Genomic DNA, 20,744 nt, shown 5'->3' with positions numbered 1-20,744 from the left:
AACAAGATCAGTAAGTATATTGTTGATAGAAAGAAAATGAATAAATTTACAGTTTAGATTTCGATAAACATTAATTTAGATTGGATAGTCATGAAAGATACAAAAATAGTTTACTAAATACTTATTTTGAAAAATAAATAATAAAACTTAATAACTTTCAAAGGTCATAAATATACCTTTCTATTTATAATACACAAAATATTCAAAACAATGTAAGCATAAACTTCCTTTAAATGTTCATTTATTTTCATTAAATTATACTTTTAATTTTGAGCATTTTAACATATAGAAGTATATTTAAAGATTAATCCAATTGTATATGTATAACTATTTAATGAATAGTTGTTTAACATTTCAATAAAAGTTAAATTAAAACTAAGTTAATTAACTACTAATATATAACTAATAGCAACTACTTAACAGTCATTTCTTTATTTTATTAATATTCATGTAGTTACCCACTTACATAGGCATGCAAGGGCTAGATAGCAAAGGACTATAATCAGCGGCTGAGATTTGCATTGGGAAACATTAGGTGGATTTAGTGTTATTATTATATTAGTTGGCCTAAAGCACTCAAATACAGCATTTCCTTTTCATTTTCCCCTCCCATCCCCGATGCTTTCTGGTTCAAAGCAGGCCATGGGTTTTAGGCGAGCGAGGAGCTGGAAGAGGCGGGACTGCTGTGGAAGATTGCTGCAGCTATTGCTGTTGATTTCTTACGTAATAAGACATAGGAAATTGTTTAGGAATTCAAAAATCTGAAATCAGTAGTTATATTCAAAAATTTGTTGTATGGCAAGTAATACAAAAATCAGTTGTATGGCAAATTAATATTCATAAATACAATTTCAGATTTCTGAAATTGTATGTAGAAATCTGCATTTAAGCAATCTGTATAGCTAAAAGTTGTATTGCTGAAATTAGTTTTCTGATTCATTAGGAAAAGAGAGGAAAGAGAGGAGGTTGGATTGAACGAAAAAGAGTGTAATTGAGGTGGTATACAAAATAAAAAGGAGCCAGGGTACTTTAGGAGAACAAATACACACTTATGTTCTAGAAAATGAGCTGAATACTCAATCGATGTATGAGAAATAGTAAAATTTTATATAATTGCAACTTCATATTTATTATGTTATGATAGTATTTATTTCAGTTTATTCCAATCTTGTTGATTCATTAATTATTAAAGATTACATTAGCACACTGTATGATTGTGAAAATGATGATGGAACAGTGAAATAAATCATATATGGGGGATAGACTCACATAAATAAAGGCGAAAGTGATGCGGACATCCAACGATGAACGATATTCACAGGAAGAGTTGAAGATTGATGGCCGAGATCACTCCGTTTCATTTTAGTTTATTAATTGTATTTTGATTTAATTTTGCAATTTTCCCTTTTTGTCCTTTTATTTAAGAGTCTTGTCTTATGTAAGCCCAAGGGGCAAATGTGTCTTTTAGTTTCTTTTGAGGCCTATATATAGATGTCCATTCTCTTGTATTAGGGATGATGGAATTATAATAAAATATGTTTTGCACTTGTGTTCTTTTGGGAGGACGTTAGTGAGATTCCTATGGGAAGGAATCAGAGTTTTCACCAGCCACAGAATAGGTCCGGGCTCGTGGCTTGAAATCCCTTGGAGAAGGGCAACGTATCACCCGTCAGTCTTCGGAAGAGTCCAAGGCTCGCTGTTTTATCTTTTATCTTTTGTTTCTTTATTTTTGTTCCTTCTTGTTGTTTCTAGTCGTCATCTTCATCCTCTCCCTACTTCCACCAAACCGACATTAGCTCCACCACCACTCACGGCCAAGCCACAAGCCGCCGGTCCTCCCCTTGGTTTCCTCCCATCTCCACGTGCCATCAAGTCTTTCATAAATTAGTTTTCATATTTTAGGTAACCATCTTAATGATCAAATTCAAATTTATTTGAATTTGAATAGTTGTCTAATTTATAATTTTTTTTTTAGAAAACTTACTCATTCATAGCCTATTTAAATTTTGAATTAAATTGGAATGAAATCTTTCATTCCAAATTTAATTTATTAATTTAGGAAAGCTTTGAATGCCTCATTCTCCCTCCTCTATTCCCTTCCTTTTCTTGCAAAATTAATTTGGGAAATATTTCCTTTCAATTCCCCCAATCCAAATTTGTAATTTGAATTGTTTCCTTAAATAGGATTCTATTTTAGGAAACTCCTCCAATCTAATTTAAATTAGCAAATAAATTAGATTGGAATTAATTTCCTTTCCTTAAGTTGGGATTCCCAAAAAGCCAAGTAACTAAAGCTTTCCTCAATTCCCCCTCTCCCTCTTTGAAACCGCCGGCCCCCGTCCTACCCGCCGCCCTTTCCCCCCTCTTGCTCTTGATTGAACCCTACTTTCCTTTTTCATACACACTCATTTGGGAAGCTTTGATATTACTTATTCAATTCAATTTTGAATTTTGAATAAATTCTTAAAATAGATTGATCTATTTTAGGAAAGTATTTAAATCAAACCCCAATTAATGACCTCCACTTATGGCCGGCCCCTCCCCTTTCCATATTCCCTCTCCAATTAATTCCCCTCCATTAATTAATTCTCTAATTGGATATCCCATGATGGGAATTAATTAATTCAAATTCCAAATCTCCCCCACCCCCATACCCGTTCAACATCATAAAGACTTGACAAAGTAAGCCTACACTCTCGAAATTCTATGTCACAATCTGACCCGGAGGCTCGAATTAACGAGATAGAAACAGACGATCAGATGGTAGATTAGATTTTCAATTACTAAATCTATCTCAAATACACTGAAAGAACCACTAATTTCAAACATATAAATTGATATAAAAATGACTTAAATACCTTTCTTCTGGTGTGACACGCCTACGGTATACATTTTCACCTCTTCTATTTATTTTAATTATATTAAATTATACATAAAACTTTAGAGCAACTAAAAGTAAGCTACAACTCAGTGAGTAAAATATGTTTCTAAATTACAGTAACTCAAGACAATTGAAATAATATGCATTATCCCTTTTCCATTTCATATCATAAAATAATTACATTTAATCATATCATTCATCAAGACTTTCAATGTTATATATATATATATATATATAAGAGAAAATAAAATCATTACTGTAATTAAAAGACATGAATACTCACCTTGAAATTAGATGTCTTGACAATTTGTTTTAGTCACCACTCTGACGCCACCTTAACACTTATATAATATTCTTTGTAAATATTAAAATTATTACATAAAATATTATTATTCTAATAATTAAACTCTTAATTATAAATTGCTTCCTCTCTCTTCCATTCTATTTTTATTTAATTAATATTTTCTATATTATTAATATGTATCATTCAATTCCTTATTTGTATAATTAATTATCTTAATTAAGATTTTCAATTAAAATTCATCTCTTATTTGAATCTTATAATCTCTCTCATTTAAATACCGAATTATCTCATTTATTATTTTCTAATTTGAAATTTCTCCTCTTTAATTATTACTTTAAGTATATTATATGCCATAAATTTATTATACTGCTAAATCCAATTTATCATTTAATATACATATTCATGACTTAATTTAAAATCGCATATAATCTTTTATTATTATTATTATTAATTAATTTCTAATATTAATTTTTCTTAAATTTATTATTATTATTATTATTATTATTATTAATTTATTATTATTTCAAAATAATACTAATAAAAGAATAAAAAATCTTACCTTCTCCTAGTCGATGAAGCCTTCGCCCATGCTCGCCTAATCCTTCTCTCTCGCCTTTGCTCTCAATCTCTCAATTGGCTCGATCGCAGGTGCCTCCTTTTTCTCCCACTCTCTTCCTTTATGTTTCTTTCTAAACCCTTCACTCTTCTTCTTCCTCCTCTTATTCACTATTTCTCTCCGTCAACATTCTCTTTCTCAAAGTCTTTTCTATTCGTGGGGAGAAAAAGGAGCAGCGAAATGAATTTCTCTCACATGAGTCACTAATTTTTACTCTTGAATGCGATTATTCATTTAGAATGGCAAAAAATTCTATCAAATGGACGTATGCACGCCTGCGGCGACAGCTCGGGCCGCGCTCTCCATCATTTTGTTCACTTGGTTCTGTATGTTGGAATATTAGGGTCGGTTCAATTGAACTGGCCAAACCAATTCTAACATTCTAAAAGTTGAGAATTCATACACAACCTTGAATTATAGAGCAACTTCAATTCTAAAATTGGGAATTCGGACCCAACCTTGAATTAGAAAGATAAAAGCATGCAAAAGCCTATAGTTATTATATGACTTGTATAAATGTATTGAACAATAAATAATACAGAAAGTGATAGTATGCATTTCTTATGACCATGAAATTACAATTGCTTTAAGTCAATTGTCAAAATACTATTATTATTCTTTATATATTGCTTGAGTATTTTATTGAGCCCTGACTCATTAGTAGTGGTTGTACTTCAAGTAAGAGGGAGGAGCCAGTGGGGTAGTAAGCAGAAAAATTGACTACTCTTTTTTTGTACAGATTCTTTTGGGCAAACAAAAAGATCTGTGGAGTTATACATACACTTTTGGGGATGTAAGTAAATTTTAGAAGTTAGTAAAGCTCTATTTTTTATTTGAGATGTGTATTTTATTCGAGGTATATTACATGTGCTTATTGTTGTTAAATATAAAGCTTAATATATTATAATATTCATAATAGGCTATTTCTTACTCCGTGATTATGATAGAGGTAGTTTAGAATGTGTGCTAGTACGGTTTGTTCATATTCTCCTTCTCTGTTATACTATAGATTGACTATAAAGAGTCAAAATGGGGTGTAAGACTATTAACATTACAAAACTTTTTTGTTATAATTGTAAGAGGATTTTAAACGAGTTTAACCACATGATATGATAATAAGTGGACATCATGACTACAGAATAATAATAATAAACATAAATAATTTCCTTACTATAAGAAGATATGACTAAAAAGGTGATAAATTAAAAAACTGCCAAAATAAGTTGTTTAGGCAAAAAGAAATTTCAAATGGAGCCAAATAGATGCTTAAAAAAATAGTTAGTTGTCTTCGGAATATAGTCATTAAATTTCAAAGAGTAACAATATTTCACATTGATTCTTAAAAGTATGCATAAAAATATTTTTAGTTTTCAAATTGATTACTAGTAATTAATAAATTTTCTAGTTAATATTTGACTTAAAATAGCAAAATGTATTACAAAATTAATTTTTTAACGAAAGTTGTTGAATATCATCAAACTATTTAATATTTCAAGTGAAACATGCTTCAATCAACTAAAGCTCCCACATTTTTTGCACATTGCACTTCAAAGTGAGCAAACCCTTGGTGTGTCACATCGTGCTTCATGCATTGATGATAATGATAATAGATTTCAATGAATATTAAGTGAGCTTTGCATAGTCATAGAAGACACCAAATTAGTTTAATAAACTCTTACTTTAAAACATTAACAATAACTCTTTATTAGTTTCAAAAGTAGAGTTAAGAAATTATAAATAAACATTCTATTTAGATGGAAAAAGTACCTTTTCACTGAGACTGACTAATTTTAATAGTTTTAACTTTTAACAACACAATATGGAAAAATAGCAAGGAGGGTATATCAATAGTAGGAAGAAACTCAACATAAAACAATTCCCTCATGAGAAATGATAAGACTTGAAAGGTGATAAATCAATAAACTTTTCAAACTATATTTTCTAAACAGGAGACAGAAATTTGAAATCAAACCAAACTGGATGCTTAATAAATTGGCTGGTTGTACTAGGAACATTGTCATTGAAATTCTAAGAAACACTAGAAATCAACCATATGTAAGTGAGAAAATTTGTCAATGGAGGCAGTAGCTACACTAAAATAAAGCAATGAAATAAACTTTTAAGAATGCAAAAAATTAAAATATTGAGATATAAAATAATTAAAAGTTTCCTTCTGCTACTCCTATGACACGTATAAGTAAATTAATGTGTTCATTTCTCCTTGTACAAATAGCCCTAGCAATCGAACAAACGTCAAGAGAATATGTTCAACTCAGATGTACTAAATGTGGCAACAATAGGGTGGGTCATAGTTAAGAAAGGCATAAGAAGAGATGGAAATGCTATTTTTAAAAACTACTAAATAAAATTTTTAAGGATTTTGGAAAGAAAAGTGAACAAAATAAGGAAGCAAATAATAAACTGCTCCAAAAACATGAAATTGAGTTAACTTTTAAGAAAATTCATAGAAAAAAAGCTTTTGCCTCATGAAATATTAATTGAGATTTGGATACAACAAAGATCTGAAAAAGTTTAATAAGCTTAATTTAAGAAATAAGAATAGAACTTAATTGCTTTCAAAAGTGGAACAAAATCATAAAAATTGGCCTTTCTATTTAGATGAAAAATAATATTTTAGTAGATTGTCGCATAATTTTAAGTGAGTTCAAAACCATTATGTGGAATTGATATAAGAAGTGCATAACATAAGTACAAAAATAATACTCAACATAAATAAATTCCTTGATATGAAATGAGACTTAAAAAGTGATAAATAAGTAAAAAATTCAAAAAATTTATCAAGAAAGGTGAAGATGAATTTGGAATCAAACCAAGCTAGAAGCATAATAAAATGGCTAGCTAGTGGTATTATGAATATTTTCATCAATGCTTTTCACAGAAAAAGATCATGCATAAGAAGACTCGATGATAGAATGAGAAGGTACCAAAAAAGGCAATGAAAATTACTTTTATGAATGCAAAAAATAAACCAAATGAGATGGAAAATAATATAAAGTAAAATTCTTGGTTCTAGTCATTCACATAATGCTTATAACACTTCCTATCATTCGACAGCTCAGACAACACCGTTCAAAGTGTTATACAAAAGAGATCCGCCTCACTTGATATATTATGAACAAGGCAGTACACTGGTGGCATCAATAAAGCAATACTTCAAGGATAGAGACAGTATTTTGGAGAAACTGAAGGGGCATTTGTTGAGAGCTCAACAAATTATGAAAAGGAAAGTAGATGCACAAATGAGAGACATTCGATTTGAAGTAGGGGCCAGGGTTTACTATAGACAGAAAACCTTGGCATGGAGAAGGAATAAAAAGTTATCACCCCGTTATTTTGGTCCTTGTGAGATAGTGGAGTGCATCAATGTCGTGGCATATCTCTTAAAATTACAACCATCATCAGAATTCCACACGGTGTTTCATATGCCCTAGTTGCAACATATGATAGGAGAGCCCATTCCATCTTTTTCACTTACACTGACTTTGACAAACGACATTGAGGTGTTGTTAAAACCATTAGAGGTCGAAGGAGTGTGCCAGGGAGCAACAAGAAGCTAAGAAGTGTTGATCAAGTGGAAGAACCTACTGGGGTACGAGGCCACGTAGGAGTCCTATCAGAATATTAAGTAACAATTCCCTTCATTCCACCTTTTGGACAAGGTGGCACTTTTTTTTTTGTGGGGGGAGGGGGTATTGATATGGAAAGGGGCTGGCTCAGCCAGCTGGTCCAGCAAGAGTCAGACAAGCAGAACCGGGTGAAAGCAACAGCAGAGGTTTCCACCCCCCTTGTGAGGCCCATCAAATCTATAATTCCATACGTAAGGAAAAATATTAAAGGAAGGAATTAATGTGAAGTTTGAATTCAGATAGGAGAGGGAGATATGTAAGGAAAGCTTACTTATTGAAATTAATGTGGGGTTTGAATTCAAATAAGATTATATATATATATATATATATATATATATATATGTAAGGAAAGTTTCCAAATTGGATTTAGGAAAGATTTAATTATGGAGGTTTTAATTGTTATACCAATAACAACATTCCTACACAAATACGAGTGCCACTATAGTCATCTTCAACATTGTTTCATAAAACCAAATATTGTTTCTTGGTTTCAGATATAACAAGGTTTCCTCATACATAAGTATAATAAACTAGAGGCGGATCTTAGATCTAATGTGTCTCCAACCAAACACATGTTAAAATTTTAACTTCCTTGCAAGATGGCATTTTCTTTTGTCTTCTTTTGCTACCTTAGAATACAATTAACATCTATGTGGTCATTAATAGGGATATTCATGTATTGACTTACAACACTAACAAGGTACATAATATAAGAACAAAGGAGCTTTAGTGGAAAATCGATTAATGTAGGAGATAATTTCTTAAAATTGATTCGAAATATACCTTAATATTGTCAATTTTTTAGTCTTCTCAGTAAAACTTAAGTGTGGATCATGGTTTTTTAATTTTAAAATTTGTTCAGCACCGAATATTTCTTTTATTAAGAAAACTCAAGTGAGATAAGTAATATCATTGGTAAAGGAAATAAAGTATCTAGCTCCAAATATACTTTTTATTCTAAATATTCCCCACACATCATTGTGCAATAAAACAAAAAGTTCTAAAATATTTGTAACTTGTAAGTCTAACTGGGATATAAACTACAAGTGGCTTATCCTGATGATAAAATTCACACTAAAAGTCCTTTTATTTTTGGATGGTGAATAGACAAGGCAATTTTTTTAAGGTAAATAAAGTTTAGATGGCCAAAGTTAATAGTTATTCTTTAAAATTGTGCAATAGGTTGTGCATCTCAGTGCAATTTCATTTAAAACTGCCTTGGGTGCATGCCTAGAGCGATCCAATTGAGGCATAGGCCTCACATTAGTTATGATACTCTTTGCCTCAAAAGCTTTAGCTTACGCCTAAAGCTTTTTTTTTTTTGAGAAATTAAAAGTTCAAAAATCAAATCCCTAAATGCTATAACACGGACATGCAAAATAGCATGTGCCCGAGACATCGACCTATCATTCCGTGAAGTTAGAGGTGGATCCTGCAACCCTCCCCAACATGACCAGCCATCTCCAGTGTTGTTGAACTGCCACTGGCGAGTCCTCCTATGATGTTAAATAGATGATCTGATATTTGAAATAGGAGTTGGATTAACTATTGATAAATAATACAAATAAAACTAATTTCTTGAACTTTGTAGAAGCATCTAATCGGGTGAAGGATGCATACTATTTTTTGTATCATAATATGGAGTAGTTTTAAGATTGTGACAGCTTAATAGGCCACCAATACTTATAAGTCAAAAAAAGCCAAATTGATGGAAATGATAAAGAATTTATATTGGACATCCTATGCCGTACACAATATTGATCTCATGCTTGAGAAGCTTAGTGTATTTCCACAACACAAGAAAGCATTAAAGCCAATAGATCAACAAATTTATATACAATCATTCTTGGGTTTTGGCATCAATCAAAAAGTTTTCAAAGAAAGAAATCCTACAACCTATTGCAACAAGGCAATAGCTTATCTAATGCTAGGGCATGTTGAAGGCTAGGCAAACTTTCGAGGCTATGTTTACTTCAACTCGGTGATTAAGTTGTCCTTGAGATAGAAAATCTAAGGAAAAGGAAGATAGAAAAATTATTCCAAATAAAAGATTCTAGTTAAGTGAACTATATGCAATAACAACTAGGCCACTGTTTTAAGTGTTGAAGATGGTTGATGTACAGAAGAAGCCTACATTGGGTTTTATACACTATGCAATGATGAACCAAAAGAAATTTATTGCCTATAACTTAGAAGGAGGTGAGAGAGAAGAGGCAAGCAATAGGGAAATATGGGAGAGAAGAGGCAAGCTATATGGAAATATGAAAAATCATCGACGATAAGTGGCAGCTACGGCTTCATCGTCATTTGCATGTTGTAGGCTATGATCTTAATCCTCAATTTCAATATGCAGAGAAAAAGTCAACAAATCCTAATATAAAATTAGGCCTTTATCATTGAATGGATAGAACTATTGCTTATACATCCAAAAGAGTAGTAACCGTTCTCTTACAACATGGGCCTTTCAGGAATAAGGCTTCCTTGCGGTTCAATAAGTGAAAGATACAGTTGCAAAATAATCTCTGAAGTAATTATTTTTTGTGTTGTATGAAATAAGATTGTAACCTTCATATTTTAAACTTATTAGTTCCAATTATATTTATTTCTTCGTAATTTAGTTGAGTGGTGACTTCAGTTTGGTGGTGACACTCTAACTATAACATTTTGCTATTAAGATTTTGAGGTTTACATACTCTTCATTCGAATGTGAACGGAACTAGTGCACATGCATCAAGTTCATGCAAAAAGGAAAAATCGTCTAACAACCAAAGGTATGAACTCGTTGTATATCATACAAAAGAAGAGAATTAAAAACAAAAACATAAAAAAGAAAGGTAAGAAGGATGGCGAGGATCCATTATGTCGGATGAGGAATAATTTGTGAATGATGAAACAAATCAAGCTCATATAAATGGATAAATCAACTAAGAACATTAATGATAAACTCCTTCATATACATCATGTAAAAGAAGAGATTGAAGGTCAAAAACTTGAAAAAGAAAGGTTAGAAGGATGACAAGCATCCATTACTATGTGATGACATACTTCAACTAAAGAACGGTTGGACATTGATTTTTTCGATGGTGATAGAAATAAAGCATGTACATCTAACATAAGCCACAACAAAAAGAACCAAAAAGAAATGTATATAGACTATAAAGAAATTTAATTCTTTGACATTTCTTTAAATTATATTAATATTCATATTTTTTGTTGATTACTAATATTGAGGGAAGAAGTATGACTGAAGAAAAAGAAATCTCTGAGGATGAGGCAGGGGATAAAGATAATCACTATAATGACAACTCCAATGAAAACCCCCAATGTGATGACAATGCTAATAAATTTTTATTTGGTGTTATATTATTAATTTAATCTTTAGAAGTCATGTTGAAGAATAGGAAACTAGGAACGGGGTAAATTTTGTAATAAGCATAGTTAAGGTCTATTGTCAACTTGATGTTTTATGTTACTTTTATTTAATTTTAATATCTTATATTACTTTGGCATATAGATATTTGCATTACAGTCTTATTTCGCAAAATATGTAAAGTGTTATTTTGCATCTTACGCAATTTGTTATTACTTCATATGTATGTCAAGTTATTACTTCTTAGTATATTAGAAATTTAGAATGTTAATATATCATTTTATAACATATTATTTAATTATGATGCTAATAATTCACTTCTAACATTCACTTTACTTTACATAGTTTTTGAATTGTGCGGCTTACACTTCAAAAATCCTTTAGGTTTATACCTCGTCCCACGGGCATAATACGCCTCAATACCTAATTAAATAATAGTCAATGTCAGACATCTCAATCGTTTTTTAAGTGTATTTGAAATATAAAGTAGCTTCCATAGCAAGTAAGATTAGAGAGAGTCGCATTCAATGGTTTGGTCACATAAAACGTCAGAATCCGATGACCCGATTAAGAGAATGGGTGTATCAGATTTGGCCTATATTAATAAAGGTCAAGACAGACATAAAAAGAGTTGGTTAGAAAATATTAGAAATAATTTTTTATTAGATTTAAATAAGAAGACGAGTCCTAACAGGACACAATGAAAAAAAAAAGATTCATGTAGTCGACTTTGATGGGGACATCAAAGCTTAGAAAGTCTATTAGAGACATGGCGGTCGATCTACGGCCACGATCGAGTCAATGTATCGATGTATTTTGAGTCGTATTATGTATTTGTCTTTTATTATTTTATGTTGTATTTGCTTTTGTCATTTTTTTTTGCTTTTACCCCCTTAAGGGAAGTCATGTGTAAGCCCAAAGGGCATTGTCATCTTTTATTTTGAGTCCTTTGCATGAGGCTAAATATAGCCCTTAGGTTCTCTTTTCATGTTTAATGAATAAAATATACAAATTTTCCCATTGTTTGAGTTCTCGTGAGAGCTTGAAAGAGATTGGAGTGAAGTCCCTTGGAAAGGAAAACGGATCACCGATCAACCTTGAAAGTGTCGGAGTTCATGGTTCTTCTTCTCTATCTTTTTTCTCTTCTCCCTTCATCAACTAGCCGACGGCCTAGGGCTTTCCAACCTCCTAGCCGCCGACCTTCCACTCCAAAAACCACCACCATCACCGGCCAACCACCACATCCCACAATCTCTTCCCCCACTCCACACAAGCTACCTTCCTCCCCACCTTCACCCCACCAAAATCCCCCATAAACCCTAACCTAGCCGTCGGCCCCATCTTCCCCTTCTTCCCTCCATAATTCAAATCCATTCTTGAATACTTTCCATAAGTGATATCTCTTTATTTAGGAAAGCCTAATTTTAGATTTCAAAATAATTTGAATTTGAAATTTCTTTCCTAATTAAGAGAATCTATTTTAGGAAAGTTGTTTAAATTAAATCCTTTTGAATTTCGAATTAAAGTGGATTTAATTAGATCTTTCCTAATTCCTAAAAATAAGAAACTCAAATCTCCCCCACAATCCCCTCCCATCCCATTGAAGCCGCCGGCTTCCCTATTAGATACCATTGGGATTTATTTCCGAAAAACCAAGTTGCTCTCTTAGAAATAATTAAAATCTCCTCTCCTTCTCTTTTGGCCGAAATCCCCTAGCCCCCCCCCCCCCCTTTAATTATCCCCTAGCCCCCCCCCCCCAATTTAATTTCTTTCAAAAAGTGAGCCTCTCCTTTTGGAATTGAAATAAATCCCTTTCCTCTCCTTTGCCGCCGCCCCTCTCTCTCTTCTCCTTCATTAATTCCTTGCAATTAAGGAATTAATTAAGGAGTTGTTTGAACTACTTTCCCTCTACAAAATCTGAACCAAACTGAATTCCCCCTCCCTCCTTCAGTGGTCGGCCACCCTTGCCCCTTCTCCAATTAAAATTTTGAGAGAAACTTCTTTCTCTCTAAGGACGTCTTCAAGGAATGCCACCACGATCTTCATCCACACAACAACCCTTCGACACCAATGAATGGCCGATCCGGGACTTGACTCAATGGAACATCAACATCCTCCACATCACCTTCTTCGACTTTGATCCGGAAGTCAATAAATCCGTTGAAGAGTACGTGGACCGCATCATCTTCATGCTTTCGGAAGCCATCGACGCGCAACTCGCCAATGTCTAGTGGCAAATTGTCTCCGGACAACAATAGGGGTGAACTTCTTCCCTCTTCATTTATTTTCCTAGTTCACTAACCTTGTAGGTGATGATTTAATTGCAAAGTTCTCGTGCTTCGCCTCTGTCTCCGCTTAGTAAACGTAGGGTTTTGAGTTTACTTTCTATGTTGCTTATCTCAATGTTAGATTAGGGGTTTTGTTGAATCACTACTTAATTTGCATGTTGTTGAAATTCTAAGTTGTTTTGACAATTTAAGTGTTTAGCATGTGATTTGGCCTAAGCGTAGCTACCACTTTTACGTTTTCTTTTATCGTTTTGATTGCTAATAGTCTTAATTGTTATTTGGTCTTATAAAAATCGTGCAAGTTCTTATCGCATTCATTTAAAAGCATTGTAGTCCTGCATCAGACTCCATGTAGTAGATAAAGGCTTAATGTTGTTGTTGTTTTTAAAATCTGAAGAAGTTGATTTGGAGGATACAAATCCCAATATTTGATCCCATACCTGATCAATTTTTAGAAGTAGAGTACTAAAAATCCTTAAGATCAAGTTCTATATATATATATAAGAAATGATCAAAATACTTTTTGCCTTGAGTGACTTTGTTGATTGAATTAAATTGCAACCTACTTAGACACTAGAAGCACAGAGTCGAGCGTAAGATTTTTCGAGAGCTTGACAACTTTTCCATCTGCAATATGAACAGCAATTGTGAAAAATATTTGGTCTCATGTAGTATGATTTTATGCTCCTACTTTTACTATTCAAGTAATAGGTTTCATCTTGTTTGCAATGAGGCCATCTACGAATTTATCTTTTCAAAAAACTCAGCTTATTTAGGTGATATTTTGAAAAAAGCTTTTACAGAAATAATGGATTGTTGTCTTCATAAAAGAAAATAACGAATCAAACATATATTAAAATTACTGAAGATATACTTCATGAAACAATGACAATCTTTAGAAGTAGTGGCTTGACATAGTAAGATACTACTCCAGACTTGCATTAATGTTGTATCATATATTTATTTATGTTGGTAATAGGGATACTGACAAAAGATAATTGCTTTGAGTTATTTTAATGTTATTTGCAAATTAAAAAGAAGAAGATAAATGATGAAATCAAGAATTCTGTACTTTTTATTTTATTTGAACAATAGTGTATTTTGTTTTCTTTTCTTTTTTAGCTATCCAATGATGGGAAAGCATCCAATGATCATGGTAGGTAGTGCATATGGCTTAGTAGACCTTTGGTTTGCTGGCTCGATTGGTCCCTGGCTGCTGGTGGTTCTCGGGTTGGCTGTTTTGGAGCATTCGGTGTTGAGCTTGTTCCCTAAGTTGCTTGAGCTGAAGTTTAGTAACTCATTAATATCCCAAAAGGTACATCATTATGAAGTTTAACTTTTGGAGTGGCCTTGTCCCTTCCCCTTACCCTTTTCTTCTTGTCTCTTGGGATTCCGTGGCTTGTATTTAATGGGGGCTGAATTCTATGCTGAGAATTCATTGGGAAGTTATTGATTTTCCTTTGGGAATTCAGCCGGTCTTTGTTTTCCCGTGCTGTGCTGCTTTTCCCGTTGATTTGCTGCTTTGGATTCTAGCGGGCTGCTTGCTTTCCGAGAACTTAACTCCTTGGTGCCGTGAATTACCTATGATTTCCGAAACAGAATTTATGCTGGGCTGTTTTTCTGAAATAGCTTGGGCTGTTTTCAAAATGGCTTTTGGAAATTTATGAAAAAAGAAGCTTGGGATGTTGTGAACATTAACTAAGGTGGCTTTTGGCATTCTCCTACTTTGCCTCTAAAAATGAGATGATGATGTGAAGGGAGGCAGTTGATATTTGTGAGCATTTTGCTATTAACCTGCGGGTTTATTCGGAAATCCTGCGGGCTTTTTCCAACCTTCTTTTCTCATCCCCTCCGGAAATCCTGCGGGCTCTTTCCACCCCTTTTTCTAGGGCTTCTAACCTCTTTCGTCTCTCCACAAGTGCCACTCCATCTGTATCCTTCTTCTCAAAGTAAAGCAACTTTAGGGTGTCGTATCAGAGTCGATTTGAAGCATCTATTGAAGAATTGGGCCAATCTTGCAGTGGTGGACCATCGGTTTGCTAGTTCTATGCGCTTTACTTATTTAACCTACAAATTCGATGCATGTGAGGAACCCGCTCTGACAGTTGTCTGAGGATAGCGTCTTTTTAAGTTTCTTTATTTCTTTAAATCTCCTAGCATCTTTTGTTGTGTTTGTCAAGTTTTGGGTCGTTTGAGTTTATTTAACAAAGTTTGTTTTAAGTTCTACTCATTTTGTCAGTGTTCTTCGTGTGTGTCTTTTGTGTTCAAGAAATATAGGGTCCCCTATATTCCTTGTTTACATCAATAAAAGTTGAATTAGTTAAGTAGGCTAAACAATTTATATGTACGTAACTTAAGTTGATGTGAAATATCAATTAATAATACGAGAAAATAAAGACATATATGTTATATGTTTAAGTACCATGAATCTATTATATAGAAAATGGGGATATGGATGAGTTATAAATTCTTAAGAGATTTTATAAAACTGCAACAACATTAACTATGATATCAACGAGTAATGAAGAAAAAAATCATTGATAAATAAAATTGAGTGTGGAAGAAATGAAAACTAAGATGATTGCTTTAAAAAATAAGGAATAGAATAAGAAATTATTATATTTTGAAAAACATGAGTAGCACCATGACAATAAGGCAGGTACAAAGATAATAAGTAGTCACAATGAAAGTAAGGATGCAAGAAATAGAATTGAATGGTTAGGCATTTATATTGAAGAGAGAAGATCCATTAATAAATTGTGTAAGTGGGATTAATATGAAAGGAATGGAAGAAGGTAGAAGAAAGATGTCATGGCTAGAAGTTGTGAAAACCCTTGTATTACATTAAATTAACATCATTATGTAACACTTAAGAAGAATGAAAGAAGGATTGATAAATTTAATCCAATAATATTAGGAAATGCTACTGATGAAACTAATTGACAAAGAAAATGAATAATCTTATCAAGTACTTCATCATTGTTGCTGGGCCTCCAGTTTCTATCTCATCGAGGATTGGCTTCAATGATGGATCTTCCCTTATTTTTGACATACGTTCTTCCATTTGTTCTTTATGAGCAGGATTAGTCAAATTGTCGAGCATGGAAGACATGGAAGGATCCTGCATGGACATATTTTAATTTTTTGATTTCCCAACCAGCGTTAAAACTTTTTCTAATATTCAGGGAGAATGGTTTCTTATACCTGCATCAAGGCACTTCCAAGGCGTTCAGCCATGGTCATAAACTGAGGATTCTGCATCACTTGTTGCATGGTAGTCATGTATTGCTGTGGATCCAACGGAGGAACGCCACCCTCTCCAGCTACAGCAACACTCTTTTGAAGTTGTTCAGCCATCTGAGTGAATACAGGATCATGTGCTATCTGTGAAGCTAGATCTTTTATGCTTGGATCCTGCATTCATCATATCATAGAAAAATAAGCCAAAAGGATTGGTAATTCTTTCTAAGAAAATGGATTATGGCATGGAGTAATTAGACTGAAAATTTCATCCATATGCACTACAACCGGGCGTATATAAACAATAATTGCAGACTCCCTAGAGCTTGGAATTCATATCAATGCCGTATAAACCGATTAACCATGGTAGTTATCCATTCATGTCAACTTTATAATAACCACCGTATATATTGCTAAAGGTCCACAAGGCACGAAGTTTTTTGTAACATCATTACAAATAATATTCTACTGAAGCACACATGTGCACATTATCATTGTCACAATGTATGGTTTGTCAATGCAGCATTAATTTTTTTTCAAAAGGCAAAGCAAAGTTGTATGCAGATTTTTCTCGCACAACGTGGATGACAGATGCAACTTTCTTTATGTAGAAAAAACACTGCGAATATGCACAAGGTCCTTTATAATTACTTCTAACTTGTGACTTGGCACGGGAATTTCAGCCAACATAAGCATGCCCGATTATGTAAATAATAGCAATTGGAAAGCTTCACTTGGTTTACAAGCTGACTTATAGATAACATTTTTCAATGCAATTCTAACTTCTGCATCTCTGCACCATACAGAACAATAAGTTGCAAAATGAAATAATGCCCCTTTAAACCGGTTAGTACCCTAAGGCAAGACAAACACTGCATAACAAGGCACATAAATTATAGGAAAAAAAACTAATAAAAAGATTAAAAAAATTATTCATTACAATGTCATACATAACAACAACAACAAGCCTTCATCCCACTATGAGGGGTCGGTTACATGAATCCTTTTTCTCCATTGTGTTCTATTAAGGATTAAATTCTCATTTAAATCTAATAAAAAAGTTATTTTTAATACTTTTTAACCAAGTCTTTTTAGATCTTCCACTACCTTTCTTAACATACGTTAGATCTAATACATATACTCTTCTAACACGGTCATCAGAAGGCCGATATTTTATGTGACCAAACCATCTAAGGCAACTCTCTCTAATCTTATGTGTCACTAGAACTATTGTAACCTTTTCACATATATACTCATTTCACATTCTGTCTCTTAAGTGAAAAGCCACTCATTCACCTGAGCATTCTCATCTCTATGTTACTTAACTTACATTGTCATCCACAAGTGAATAAAATAACAACGAACCACAAAAAAGGAAAGAAATAAAAAAATCAAGTATTGGGGAAACTTGTAAAATGTCTCAAGATCATTAAATGAGTCATATGCTGGTATTATTGGCTGTTCTTTTCTTCATCTCATCATTATCAACAGTACCCATTGCAATCCTATCCTGGCAAAACAACAAGAGAGACCCTCATGACCTAAGAATGTAGATATAAGCCAAGAAACAGAAGGAGAAAATCACTCATTGAATCACAAAAACAAACAATAGAAGTGTTGGCATAACACGTAGTTGCAATCATGAGTTGTTTGTATTACTTGTATAATTATACATATATACAATCAATTGATGACTTTAGGCATCAAAAATGCTAAGCAGAATAATAGATCACAGCTAGAAAAAAATATTCATAGCTCAACGCTGTTGCTAGCTTATTTTCTTGTTTCTACCAATCCCATATAGTCTTGCAATAGAACACGGGAACATAGGTATTTGAATTAAAATAATACAACTTGGCACCAGAGCAAACAGTTTCAATAGTCATGAACAGGGAAGAAGAATTACATTAAGCAGATTTGTGATAGCAGAAAAATCAAAAGGATTTGCAGGAAAAGCTGTTGTGGGTGCAGTAGCTCTTCCACCACCTGATTGTTGCTCAGCAGATGCTGCTGCATTTGAGTTTTTGTTCTCTGTTGAAGCTGACTTGTCACCTAAAAAAGAAAATGTTCTAACAAGTTAAAACTAAAAAGATGAAAGCTCCATCAATTCCTTACAAATCGATAACATTATCCACAGAAATTCACAAAAAGAATGATTAACCAATCCATAATTATGTGCACAGTAACATCAAACCTTAATTCTACCTCTTTTCTTTTAAATCTGAATAAGTATATATATGCTCAAATGAGCAAAATTAAAACAGAATAAAGTAATTTGTTTGTGTAAATGTGCGTGTATGAAAAGGTCTTTTGAAATTCAAATAAAAAAGATGTTTAGACAATATATATGCATATATAATAGAATTTAATGAATTTTATTCAGAGCTTAAAAGTTAAATTATAATTAAATGATAGACACTATTTCCTATATTTTAATTATAAAGATAAAATGAATCTAAAATTCTTAGAAAATTTAAAACAAAATAATTAGTTAAAATAAATGTGAAAGTATTAAGATAAAATATCATTCAAGTTGTATGTCTCGATATCATAAAATAAATTCTATAAATATTATTGTTATTATATAAAAAAATGTAAAGTATTAAACTAAATATTTAAATATTAATCAATATAATAAAAGAAACTATTAACTTAGCATGATTTATAAACTCGAATGTTAAAAAATGCTATTAAGTTGAGTTTAAATTATAATAAAGATAAGCATATGTAGAATAAATAAAATAGTTAACCTAAATAATTTCTATAATTCTATGTGTGTTTAGTTGTAGATTGATAGAAATTAATAGCTTAATGATCACGCTATGTTGAGAATTGAATTAGACTTATTAAGTAAAAGCACTATTAAATTAGAAGGGGGGAGTAGAATATGCATAGATTAAAGAAAATTAATTAACATGGTATCTCATGCAAATAATTATAGGTTTTCAATTAATAGAAGTTGAGTGAAGAACTAAAAGGCAAAAGCAAACCATTTGAGGTTGTGGTGAACACTTCTATTTTTAAATTATAGTAATGATATAATCTTTCCTACATCAAACACGTCTATCATGATATTCGTTTAATGTTTTTGCAAATTCATTAATAATTTGTCACTCTTAAAAAAATATTGGTCATTCAAAATTGAAAGTCATAAATCTTTTGTAATGTTTTAATTATTTATCTTATACCATACAATGTTCACAATAGAAACATATGAAATGATATGGAGAATGCAAATGGAACAATTTATATATAAATTCTTGTAGATGCATATTGATTGATAGGGTTCATCCCTTATGTTACAAGATGAAAATGCTAATGTGATCGCATGTAGAATGAAGAAGGCTATCGATATTGAAGTACCTTAAATGGTGCAATTTAGATGGTGCCCATGTGATGGATGTACTACATAAAAATAAGATAAGATATTATTCTCACCGTATAAAAGTGTTTAAAAATCCCTTAGATGGTTATCTTTGAATAAAATGAATTGTCAAATGATTTTGTACAAATTTATTTACCTAAAAAAGCATACATATCATTTTCTAAATTCCATTTTGTTATTGTATCAACCAACTAACTTATGTTGATTAACTCATTATTGTTTTAATTAATATTTTCATTATAAAATTTCGAGAACTAAATAAGTGAGAGAAGACAATTTAAATGTCACAGAAGTGGCATTATAAGAGAACAGTAATTATATTATAAGTGTTAAATTTTTAGTTTATAATTAAGTTTATTTGATAGCATATCTCTTTGGTTGCATTGAATGTTGATACTTTAAGAATGATTATAAGTAAATGAAATTTAAAAAACTACATCCTACTATCAATTTCCGCCATGGCATTCCAAGTTTCCGAGTCGGGCCATGACAAATGCATTGACAAAAGTTGTGAGTATATAATGGGGGAAATGGAAGATATTTGGAAAGATTATTTTGGCGAAGAAGACCTAATTTGGAAAAAAAATTAATGAGGCATTAGGACAAGTTGATCGAACATGATATTGAGTAGAAGGCTCATCCATAATCAAGTTTAATTCATCTCGAATTGCATCTACTTCCATTGAAGTTATCCAAGAAAGACAAGATAAGTTTGACTCAATAAAAGTAGTAAGTTTGAGAATGGAATTCCAACTAAAGGAGAAAGGGATTATGAGAATTAAAGAGAGAATGATGAATAATAATTACCCTAAATCTTGTTTTATAGGACTTGAGGTTTTATGCATTCAAGGTTTGTTTGCGACAACTGTAGCTTATTGTAAAGATAGTTATAAAACAATTAAAACTATTATGGGGACAGCAAATTTTTTTTTAAAGTCATCATCAATGTTTAATATTTTCTTTTTTAAGAAGTGGATCATCAGCTTTCATATAGTTGTCATGCATTAGCAAAT

General features: G+C 32.1%; 1 protein-coding gene across 3 annotated transcripts in view; it reads right to left on the bottom strand.

The window, feature by feature from the left end:
* Window positions 1-20,744, bottom strand: part of LOC110102360 (ankyrin repeat domain-containing protein 2B) — a 52,031-nt gene that overhangs the window by 20,815 nt on the left and 10,472 nt on the right. For all 3 annotated transcript variants that reach the window (XM_020830679.2, XM_028696324.1, XM_020830678.2), the window contains exons 2-4: window positions 18,253-18,398; window positions 16,311-16,520; window positions 16,079-16,227 (exon numbers count right to left, since the gene is read on the bottom strand). In XM_020830679.2, coding sequence (XP_020686338.1) covers window positions 16,079-16,227; window positions 16,311-16,520; window positions 18,253-18,398 — 505 coding nt within the window. The remainder of the gene's footprint in view (window positions 1-16,078; window positions 16,228-16,310; window positions 16,521-18,252; window positions 18,399-20,744) is intronic.

This window comes from Dendrobium catenatum, unplaced genomic scaffold (assembly GCF_001605985.2).
Source record: "Dendrobium catenatum unplaced genomic scaffold, ASM160598v2 fragScaff_scaffold_733, whole genome shotgun sequence".
Lineage (NCBI taxonomy): Eukaryota > Viridiplantae > Streptophyta > Magnoliopsida > Asparagales > Orchidaceae > Dendrobium > Dendrobium catenatum.
The sequence above is the reverse complement of the archived record's forward strand: the minus strand, read 5'-3'. Positions and strand labels throughout refer to the sequence as shown.